General features: G+C 35.1%; 1 protein-coding gene across 4 annotated transcripts in view; it reads right to left on the bottom strand.

The window, feature by feature from the left end:
• Positions 1-12,075, bottom strand: part of LOC109034894 (uncharacterized) — a 31,305-nt gene that overhangs the window by 17,867 nt on the left and 1,363 nt on the right. For 3 of the 4 annotated variants that reach the window (XM_019048292.2, XM_019048291.2, XM_019048294.2), the window contains exons 2-6: positions 11,703-11,804; positions 10,572-10,889; positions 9,631-9,690; positions 8,389-8,584; positions 6,664-6,797 (exon numbers count right to left, since the gene is read on the bottom strand). In XM_019048292.2, the coding sequence (XP_018903837.2) occupies positions 6,664-6,797; positions 8,389-8,584; positions 9,631-9,690; positions 10,572-10,889; positions 11,703-11,729 (735 nt within the window). In that variant the 5' untranslated portion in view covers positions 11,730-11,804. The remainder of the gene's footprint in view (positions 1-6,663; positions 6,798-8,388; positions 8,585-9,630; positions 9,691-10,571; positions 10,890-11,702; positions 11,805-12,075) is intronic. The other variant, XM_019048293.2, reaches the window with a different exon arrangement.

Here is a 12,075-nt window from a genome sequence, read left to right as displayed (position 1 = left end):
CAGTTCATCCCTTAAGCCTGAGGGAGTAGGCAGACTACAAAAAATTATTGAAGAGGGAGACAATCCTGAAAATACACCATTCAGACTCGGCAATTTAGTCATGGAGGCAATTCGAACATGATTGTAAAAGTGGTCAATCGCTGAGCCGGCTTTTAACTGGAGCCGATGAACATGTTGACAGCGATTCTACCGTAAAGTGGTTTCCCTGAAGAGACATATATCAATGGCCAAAAAACAAAACCACACATTTTTCTTTGAATAATTAGACCGAGTAAATTCTCGAAAATTTCCTAAATATTTCTTCTGCGTTAGTGGAATATATTCTGTATAAAGTTCAAGCTGTAAAGTTATCTTGTTTCTCTTCGAAAAAATAAAATAGGAGCGGAAATTTTGAAACACCGCAACGGAGATACGGGGGTTTACGACTTAGGCTTTAGATATATTTGTGAGCCTTTTTCATGAAATTGTGGTCATCTAAAGACTAATAATACTCAAAATCATAATACAAATGAAAAGTTCATCAAGATACATGAGCAGCCTTTCAGCTAACCCCCAAGGAATTTCTACCTCAATTTATTGGTGCTTGTACAGGAAAATTTCAAATAATCAGCAATGATAAGTCAGATGTTGTTGGTGAAATTACCAGCACTTGTATTTTGATATTTTAACAGATAAGTATTCCTAGAGCTTTCATGCAAGAATATTAATTCAGGACGTATTAGTCAAGAAGTCTTTAATGTCACCATCAAAACTCCATGCTTTCCTAAAATATATAAGATTCTAGACTAACTCGAGCTATGAATAGAAGCTGTACAAATTCTATCAGAGGGTGATGTATGAAGTTTAAGTCTGAGTTATATCTATAACCTGAGTGCAAAACCGCGAACTCCGTTAGCGAAATTGAAGGCTTCCTGCTGTACCGTATTTTTTCTTTGGAAAATCAGTCGACACGATTTCCAAAAACTTCCTTCGTTTTTTTTTTCTTGTCTGTTGGCGGAATATTTTGTATAAATTTCAAGCTATGAAGTTGGCTTCTTTTTCTTTTTGGGAGCAGAAATTTTGAGACTACACAATGGAGATCTGTGGTTTCGCACTTTGGTCATCGATATAAAAGTCATTTCAGTACAGAAAGATAAATAAATGGTACTTTCTGGCTGATAATTATCAAACCACTTGCAAAAACCAAGACCACAGAGCATGATAAATGGAAAATTGTACATGCATAAGCATTGTTCTGGGTAATATAGTATTAAGCTGCAGTAAATAACGATGGGAAAAAAGTTACAAGAAAACCATTCTTTTGTTTCTCGGACGTTTTGCTACAGTTAAGAGTGAGATAGGAAACGGGCAAAACCATCTATTGTAATCGAGTATATTTTTCTAACAATTGAGCTTTTTGGAGGATGTACGTATTAGTAGGATGATTTTTTTTTAAATATTTTTGACTTCTATCAAAGGATGAGTTTTTTAATTCAAAGGGCTATATGAGTGGTTTTTGCAACTCACATAAGGTTCTTAGATAAAATGGTTATTTACTTGCTGTTTTCAAAATTCTCTGATTTCAAGTATTTCTGGCACAAAAATGCATTTAACAAAACAAAGCAAGTTCAAAATACAAGCTCTTCTGATAAAAAGCAAGAGGGCAACTGGAGCCAAATGAAAGTTTCAACCAAACCTTTCATTCAATTCGGATATCAACTTCTCTATTGAAAGTGAGGTTTTTTCCAAAAAGAATTCTGCTTTCATTTCTCTGAATTTTGGCACTTAATTGGTTTAAAATGATTTTTGAGGCTCATGCACAGGGGCTACTGTCTTTTTTTTGGCGTAGAATTTAAAATCTCCGGAGATTTTTGACTTAATCAATGCGATACATTGCTAGCCAGTTGAACCACGCCAGAATCCAGGACAAATCACTTTCATTAACAAAAAAAAATTAAACCATAAATTTGAGCCTAGCTACGTAACTTGTAAACTAGCAACATGCAAACAACTGAAAGGGCCAAACAACATACAGGCCACTGAATAATAAGAGAATAAGATATTTTCTGCAAACAGTGTTGTGGTGTCATACGGATTTAATGCAAAGTATCTTCTTCGAATGTTGAAGCTGGTAAAGATAAAACAAGATTGCACCGGAGCATGCATACATAATAAAGGTTTCCTTCAGGTTTTGTGCGAAAGGATACTAGATAAAGCGTAATTTCATTGCAAAATTGGCTTTAGGATACAGGGTTCTTTTAAAAACGTTTGATTAAAGTTGGGAACTACTATTTGAGGGCTTCTGCAGGCTAAGAAAGGTGGAAGATTGTGGTATGGAGACTTGGCCCCACAGAAGTCCATGAAGCCTAAAAAACGGTTTGACTTCAGATGAGAATAGGATTGTTTCTAACTTTCGACATTTATCATTTGCTGCAATTGCTTCTAACTTTGCCACATTAGACATTATGATAAAAAGATTTTTCTCGGACTTAATGTAAAAAATTGGTTTTATAAGTTTATAAACTAAGTATATAATTTCCACTGATTAAATTTTGGTTTAATTATTAGTGTGAACTGATTGCAGTTCGACGCACGTGTCATTTAGAAAGAGTGTTGGTGATGCTGCTGGCGTTTTTTTCAGTATAAAACTTATATTCTCATTTTAGAGAGAGACAGCCAAAGTTTTCTCTAATAACAGTTATGCTCTTTGGTGCAAAACACTTTTTACAACAATCAGGCAGACGTGTTTCGGGTCTCACCACCAAAGCAGCATAAGTTTTATACTGAAATTAAATAAACATTGGTAGAATCACCAACATTAAGTACCAAATTTTTAACAAACATGTAGGATATAATGTCTGCATTGATCAAATTTTAAATGTTTCTACACATTGGATTGACAAGTCATAGAGACGAAAAGTTAGTCCGTGGGATTGTGCTTTGTTCTTTTGAGACAGATGGTTTACTGACAGCGAGCATATTGGCGGGCCCAGCAAATTGGCAACATTGTTTTTTCTCCATTTAAATCTATGGAAATGTATCGATTTTAGGAGGGGCCAGGTGCCCTGACGTGAATCGATTATTTAGCTTAGGTTTAAATGGCGGGAATCCAGTGTTGCCAAATTGCTGGATCCGCCTCTGAGCAAGAGTCTGCTCTCCATCTCATGAAAGGAAGAAGATAGGGGAGGGGGCTCCTTTGTAAAATGATCACCATTTCTGCAAATCATGAATTAAGGAAGGGTAAAGCTAATTCGAGCGACAAGCAAGAGGGAACGAGGGTGAAAAAGGGAAATAGGAAAACAGTATGCATGAGTAATGAGGAATTGTTCCATAAATACTGAAGGAAAATCAAAGCCATAATACAAAAACGAACGGATGAAAGATGGATTAAACTATTTTGGCTAAGTTCAATATCTGAGGCAAAAAAATATGAGAAGAAAACACAAAGTAATTTAAGACCATGAGGGATGGGATAAGACTAAAGGATAGGACTCTTAGCGAAAACTCGTTGCCCCTAGTGGTTAGAAAAAATTATTTCATTGACTCGTGTACTCATCGAATAAGTGGCTTCAAGACCTAATTTGATACTTTTCTCACAGATTAAAAACGTCAAGGGTGATATCAAGATGAAAATGTCAAGGCTCTATTAACATTAATTCCAGCTTAATAAAAAAAATAAGCTGTCTTTTAGCTGACAAATGTAGTGAAAAGGACTCAAAACACAGATGGTGTAAATTTCACATGAAGAATTTCATAGGTGGCAGCTTTTAATAAAACAGCGGAGTAGAGGTAAAACTAATAATCCCTTCCATATTTTTAACATCTTCAATTTCAAGAATACCGGTCAAGGGAATGACAAGAAGGATCAATTATGTAGAGGCAAGCACTCGAGATAGTTCTTTCTACACTGTTCTAAAATTTTCTTATGCAATATTAGAAAATAGTCTAGAAGAATACTGTTTCACAGAAAACTTCAATTTTTTTTGGAAATTTTTGAAATTTCCCTATTCTGTCTGATTAGTTTGGCAAAGGATTTTTCTTTTACTTTAGAGCCCTCCAAACACAAAAATATTAACACCAATAAGGAACCCCTCCTACAACTATCCTTCTTTTCTAAAGAAAAAAGGAAAAAATAAAAATGTAAAACTATGATAAAAATTAGAAATTATTTTGTAAAAAATGAGTTTCATCACGATCTTTAAGAATTAAACAATGATGGGGACCTAACCCTATAATATTCCTGGCAGGAAAGGGAGCGGATTTTGCAAAAGAATAATTTGAGTAAAGATACTTCTGAACTGAACAAGCAATCGAGCAAACAAGATTAATGTCAATTGTCCAAACCTGAATGAGAAAATAGGATTTGATGAGTGAAAATAATAATTTAAAGGAAATCTAGAATAGAACTGGAATTGTATCGATAAGTAAATGATAAGCAGGTTGTGGGAAGTGCGAGACGGGTTCCAGCGGAGATGGAGCTGGCACTGAGTTCTGCAATAGAACAATCCAGCCGTTACAAAATTATACTTTCAGTTTTAAAACTGAGATACAGTTACAGCACTACAGGGTCAGAATAAAAGTTATGAAAATCGAAAGAATAAAAGCAAACTCACTGACACATAGATGATCAAAATGTTTAACAGACATGCTTCCGAATTCCAAAAGCCCTGAGCCCAACATATCTTCCAAAACATCATAATCATTGACGTATAAATGAGTTCGCTTTTCTTCTTTTCATTTTCATACTTAATTTCTTGTACATTTTTTCACTATGATCCTGGATTAGGATGAAGAGTAGATTTTCGGAACATGTAATGTAGCTCAATTGGACATAAGTTGCACATTAACTTCAAGATTGATATTTATTGGGCTGCAAAGAAGAACATGAAGAACATGTTCATCACACAGGAGGTTTTTTCCCCTGCTTTCCTTGACCCAGCAAGCAATGCACATGAAGCATTTATAATTTATAAAATTCGGGCTGTGTTTTTTATTAATCAAATCAATTTGATAAATCATACAACATTTTAAGACTTCTAAATGTGTTGTAAAATACATATATCTTTCAGCTTCTAAAAAAACAATGAATGTTTGCTAGTTTATTTGAATAACTCTAAAAAAAGGCCTATGTTTGGTTGCAGGCTATTTTAACTTTATTCATTAATAAATTTCAATTTTTATATAGCGCTCCGTCTTCTTTCTTTTGGACTGCATAATTTTTAGATTGATATAGCAAAATTAACAAGTTAAAAGGAAGTCCTCCGAATTAACATTTGAGCTTAGCACAAAATTTGCTTGAACCGACACTCTTAATTGAATTTCGATGTGAGAATTTTTTTTTTTTATCCTTTTTTTCTTTCACTTTAAAGCTTTCTTAACTTTCACTCTTAGTTTTTACCGATTGATTTTAATTACATTGGATAAGTTCAGCTGCTTTCAATTTCCCCTTGAATTGGAAAAAAGAAAGACAAGTGAATCTAAACATAACCTAAAAGTCATGAATAAAATTTTTTTAAAAAATATTTAAAGAAATCTTTCACAGAAATAGCGATGAAAACATATTGGACGCCAGTCCACACTATTCCAGTGTGCTTTTTGATTTCTTTTTGTGAAGACACGTGTGCACGATAAGCGTGGTTTTTCCTGTAATCTTGTGGCACAAATATTCTGTTCCTTTGAAAATATTTGAATGCACATTAGAGTGTTTGGGCCAAAATTACAGCTGTAAGCATGTCTCATTAAAAGTAAGAATCTGATGTTTTCGGCACTCCACATAAAATATCACAAGATGAGAGTAAATTCGCACAAGGTTTATCTACTCATACTCGTTTGTGGGCTCATTGTTTGGAATAGATTCTTTCAACATTTGCCCATTCCCATCAATGAGCACAATAGGAAATTGATACCTTTGTCGTTCCCCTCACGAAGAGAAATATCTTGTCAGCGCCATTTTGATAATTCTGCAAACATTTTATTTTGTTAAGGGAGAACCATGATAAAAAAAAATTCAGAACATTTTAGTGTCCAACTCCAGATGAGAAAAATTCTTGCCATCTCAGGCAAATTCATGTGACGGCTCTCCTATAAGAAAATAATGCTACAGAGAAATACTGAAACAACGCAATCTGGATACATTTCTTCTTGCGAGAGATGACGAACCCTGATTGGTTTTCCCAGGAATAAAATGGTATTACTTCACCAAAAGTATATTTTTCAGAAATCGTAACAGCTATTCTGGTGTAGCCAAATGAGGAACATGAATACACCCAACTTTCAAATATAACAAGAAAAGAAAAACCCAAATCAAGAAAACAAAGAGAAAGTATTGCACAAATGACATAAAAATTGGGGGGAGGTGTCAAAATTTGGATGAAAAATACCCGGAAGAATCATCAACCACAAAAGACACAAAAATAATAACCTCAAAAAGAAAACCCCATCACCTGAGGAACACTAAAAAATAAGAGAAGAAGAATAAAAAAAGCATGCCATACGTTTTCAAGTATTTTTTCTCATGTTGTCTGCCTTGTTTATCTGTAAGTGTATTAATGAATTCATCGAAAAATAGAAAATAAAGAAAAGATACGAAGGACAAACAGAAAAACAAAGAACCCTCACAAAGTTTTGAAAACACGAGAACAAAGTCAGTGATCAAACAAAAGGTAAGGCTAGAAGAGTACTTACAGGCAATGGTTGATAAGCATACTGTTGGGTGGGTAAATAAACCGGAGGAGGGGGATTGGGAGGGCACGGGTGGTACATCATAGCTGGACCGAACGATGGTGCCGCTGTGCTACCATGTGGCGGCCCAAAAGTTCCTAGCAAACACAAAAAAAAACATATGTAACATACCGAAACATTAAGAGGACACACTGTAATTCAAAGCAACCATTGACTGAAAGGGTTCTACTCGACAAGTTTCAAAAAAAACAACCTTGCTTTCATTGAGTGCTATTCCAGTGATAATGACTGATATTTGGGGGTTGGCTCAGATGTGTTCTTGCAAAAGACAACAAGCGGCGTTCAAATCGATAAAGGCACTTCCAAGAAAATGCCATCATACCCTATGCAAAATATATATGCATTCCTTGTACCCTGTGGTACAAATGTACTAAAAATAGCTTCAAATGGAGACATTTTAACTACAAGGAAGGTGATATGTTGATGGCAGGACAAATATTTCACGTGCATGTGGCACGCAACTATAGTAGACGTCAGCGTGAGGACTGAGCCTGAAAATTTCTAAATCAAACAAATGGATATCCTCATTGACTCATAAAAGAATATGGACAAGAAATAGGTATTAAAACTACTTATCCATATCTATCTGTGCATACTGAGCATTTGTGATTATGTACAAAAAGTATGAAATGCACATATCATTGAGGTGCGATCAAGGAACCTAAATCAAAAATAAAGGTTGTAGATTCTTCTAAGGATAAAATTTTGAAAAGATCATCGAAATCTCCTGAACTTGAAATACCCTTTGAACTTCGGAAGTATTAGGACACTATTGTTGTTGAAAAGCCTTCAAGGACTTTTCAAGTCAAAAAAATTTCAGGGGCATCTTGAAATTTTAGCCTAAAAGATCTGACAAAGGTAAATATATGATGGCCTCAAAGAGTAAAACCTTGGATACCAATTTTAAAAATAGCATAAATTATACCCAATCTCCCAAATACTTCAAGATTACCAGCCTCTCTAAAAAATCTGATAAATCCTAAATATGAAATCTGATGAAAAACTGATGAGCTGTGCTAGCCATAGGGGCACTCGGGCACTGCTTTTCCTTTCATTCAAATTTTTGTCATTTGTTCCTAGTACTTGCTCTGGTTAAAAATGAATCTCTTCTTTCATTGAAATAGCTAAAGGATGCATAGTGTTAGTTATTTCACAATAATAAGATTTTATGAAAATTAACTTTGAAACATTCAATCGACTGATTTAGTGACCACATCATTTGATGTAATATCAAACCTTTGGTTCAAATGTAAACAAACACAGAACCTTGTTACTGATTTGCACCCTTTGCGTCATAGTGGTAAAATGCGTCTAAGTGTATCTAACTATCAAGATTTCTTGTTTTTAATGAGTCTTTGATTGATTTATGACCGGCCAATGACTAAATTTTAATAAATTAACACAATTATTAACTCATGAAAAATGAGATTGAGGTTTCCTCTCTTGGAATATAAGCCAATAAACCATCAGAAGAAGAAGAAGAGATTGAGGTTATGTTGGTTTGAACCGAGAGTTTGATATTATATCAAATGACATAGCCACTAAAGCAGTCAATTGCTGATACATCTTTTTTTTGTTCTAGGAAAATATTGGAAATGGTTGTTCTTAGAAGATATTGTAAATGGTGAGTTATCTCGTAAGAAAGTGTTCTTCCACAAGTAAGCTCACCTTGATACATACTGACTGACTCTGGATGTGCTTGAACTGGAGCTATGGCGTTTGTTGGAGGATTACCCGGTGAAAAGAATGCCATGCCGTTTTGATATGTGTACTGAATACCATTGTGGTAGTAAACATTTGGTGGCATAGTTGGTGATGTTGAGGAGGCATCAAAGGACCTATTGTACGGTTGTAAAATGCACACCTGTGAAATTTAACAAAGAGAATAGGATTCAAGAGTAACATTTACTTTCTAAAATGAAGGAAACGTCCATCCAAAAATGGTAACTAGACACAAGTGAACTGCTAAATTCAATGTTTACAAATTATAAGATAGAGGCAGGTGGCTGCTTCACTGAAATCAGGACTTTAAATCAATGAGATGGGGTCACCCTGAAATGCTTGAATGTGAGGTAGCAAAAATATTAGGGAATGAAAACGCACTATTTTTGTGCAGTCCAGGCACATGAATCATTCCAATTCTACTTCTGGTTTTCTCTCTAGCATTTCTATGACAATTCAGTTTTTTCTTGCAAGCAGCAGTATGTTCAGCAGAGAAGGGGTGGGAAGGTGAGAGCTCAAATCGGGGGAATAACATAAGAATTGAAAAAAAAGCGGAGAGTTGTTTTAAATTGGAGATGACAAGGTGCAGAAAGTTCTCTGCCTTCACATTGCCGTTCATAATGACTCCTTTCCTTTTACATTGTTGGAGACAGATATCACACTGCTGTCTACATAAGACTGCATGCTCCAACATTTTTGTCGCATAAAAGAGCACACTGCAAAGTTCCCTCCGCAAAAAGTGATGCGCTTAGCAGTATTCTTTGAAAAAATAATGTAATGCAGTTGCAAAGAAAAGAGAGATGCAGTGCATTCACCAATTAAACACTTATAAACCTATTAAAACAGTTAGGAGAAGGGCCTGTAATTTTCCTGCCATGCGATGACAAAATGGTGAGTGTTAGCACTATGTCTTTGCATTTTATGATAGGTACAAGTTTTTTTTATTAATTGGATTGGGGCTTAGAGCAAGCCTCAGAACATCAGAGTAATTCTTATACAGCGTAGTATCAACTCTTTACTCTGTACTGTATTACTTTGTTCATCATGCAGATGTTGAGTGACACTAGCTATTAGGAGCTCCAGAGGGTGTATGACCTAGAAAGAATTTGATCTATTCTGACAAAACTTTTGGATACATTTTCGAATTCATATTAGAGTCTTAACTCACAGATCAAGAAATTATCTAACCTGCTTTTTGATGGCTGCTGCAATATTTAATCTCCGCCCTTGGAAATTTACATCGTCAGCCTGAAAAAAAGCAGAAATTGGAACTGATTACTTAAAACCTCCTGATCCAAATTATTCAGAATTTCCTGTGTTTTTCCGCTTTTCTCTGACTTCAAAATTTTCAAATGCTCGACTTTTCTTGACCTTCAAACAAAATTTCCACTCTGATTTTTCCCTCCGAAGTACACTGACTGCGACTAAACTTCACTGGTTCTTTGAATACCTCGACTCTTCCTATGAATTCCCTGACATTTCAAAGTCACCAGACCACCAGAAACCCCGCATTTTCCTAACTTGAAAATCCAGTGCAAAAAAAGAATAAAAAGAGGGGTTTACAAAATGATTTTGAACGAATCATAAAAGAATGTAGGATTACAGAACTCTCCTATCACTTTTGCACTTTTCAGCAAACAGCAGGATTCAAAGACTTGATATTGCAAAAAAATTAAAGTAGATCTACTTAAACCCTTTGAAGTCATTATGAGATCCTGTTATTCCAAGTGAGAAAAGACATATGAGCACACTTGGAAACATTGATTCACTTCATGGTCACTATCAGGGTGTCTACTAAAACAGGCTGGCCAGAAATAAGTACTTTTACAGTACTTTTCCAGTCTATTCCTGAGAAATTCAGTACCTCCTCAACGAGAAATTCAGTACTTTTTCAGTACCTCTAATTGACGAAATTTGAAAATTTTCAAAAATTTGAATTTCTCGCTCAAATTGCCACAAAAATGTCAAAAATTCCGGACCTTCTCGCAAAATTCCCCAATTTCTCAGTACTTCCGGACTGCCCTTAAAAAATCAGTACTATATTCAGACTTGTAGACACCCTGACTATATTAGCATTATTATGAATACACTCTTGTTCCTAACATGCATTAATATCTGCATCAACTTACAGCTTGTTGAAGTTTATTGGCTTCCTCCTCGGAGTCAAACGTTACGAATCCGTAACCCTTGGATATGCCACCTCTATCTACGATAATTTTTACATCCTTCACTTGGCCATACTTGGAGAAAAACGCGGTTAGTTCAGCTTCAGTGGTTGTCGATGCTATGCCACCGACAAAGACGCGATTCGGAATCACAACACCATTCTTGGGCGCATTAGCAGTTAAATGTGGGTAAAATGGTGCACCGGCTGCATTGTTTAGAGAGGCAGTGACAGATGGAGAAGAAGCATTACTAGAGCCGTCACTGTTACTGCCACAACCCGTCTGGAAGAGAAAGTTAAAAAAATAAAAATAAAAAATAAGAAAAAACGGAGGTTCAACATGCCTGTAAACTTAGTTCAGTTTCAACAAGTTTTCATTGTTTTGAAAAATCAATATCTTCCGAGATTTTCGGTGCTCCTTCAGACTTTAACCCGTTTTTGCTGATTGACAATGAACTGTTCCAGGGTGTCTAGTTTTTTTTCATTTTGGGAAATCCTGATTTTTGACTGCTAAATTCTGATTTCATAATTTTTCTGAATCCTGATCAAATCCTAATTTTTGGCAGAGAAACATTAACGGACTGATAATGGATAGTTAACGAAAAATAAGAGACAGCCGACTTTTCTCAAATCCTGATTTTACGACCGATTTTTCCTCAAATCCTGATGAAATCGGGACTATATGACTATATGATTGACTTCAAATCCTGATGGAATCGGGAAAATCCTGATGCTAGACACCCTGTGTTCAATTCAATACTGAAGCCAATCGGGCAGCCCTAACTCTAAGTTTTAGCAAGGCATTACTGAAAACTCATGTTTCAAACATTTACTTGTTAAAATGATATTTTTTAGGGTTTCCTTATTTTCTCTGTCCGTCACTAACTAATCCTGATCTCAGTCGTCCCTGACAATTTTAAAAGAATCTCAGGATACGCATCTGAAATTTTCTTGTTTTGGTATTAGTTTTTGAACAAAGTGAATACCTTTCTTGATCCGCAAAAATTTGTGACTTTTCACAAGCTTTGAAGGGCTTCTCTTTATCTCCCACAATCTATGGATCATAAATTGGATTACTGAATAATATCTTACTTACCTTCCGTTTGTTTGTGATTGAAGCCATTCTGTTGCAATCAAAAGAATTTCGTTGTGAGACCAAGATAAGGTGATAAAGGGTTATCAGCTACTTCCAACATAACTACAATAAAAGGAAGAAGAAAATTAGGTAAAATACAAATTAAGATCCAAGTATTCAGAGTAAATGAATTCTATTATGACTGCAACAGAGCAACTGTAACTTTCTTTGCCAATTAAACAAGGATACGGATACTGACAAAAAATCATGAATTTTTTCCTTCTCAGCCTTAGAATTTCAATACTGTGATTTTAATTAAATTATCCTTTGCAAATGGGTTTAGATAAATTATTGACTTCGATTTTCAAACAGCTTGAATGATACAGAATTTAAT

This window comes from Bemisia tabaci, chromosome 5, assembly GCF_918797505.1.
Source record: "Bemisia tabaci chromosome 5, PGI_BMITA_v3".
Taxonomy (NCBI): domain Eukaryota; kingdom Metazoa; phylum Arthropoda; class Insecta; order Hemiptera; family Aleyrodidae; genus Bemisia; species Bemisia tabaci.
This window is presented reverse-complemented; position numbering and strand designations above follow the sequence as displayed.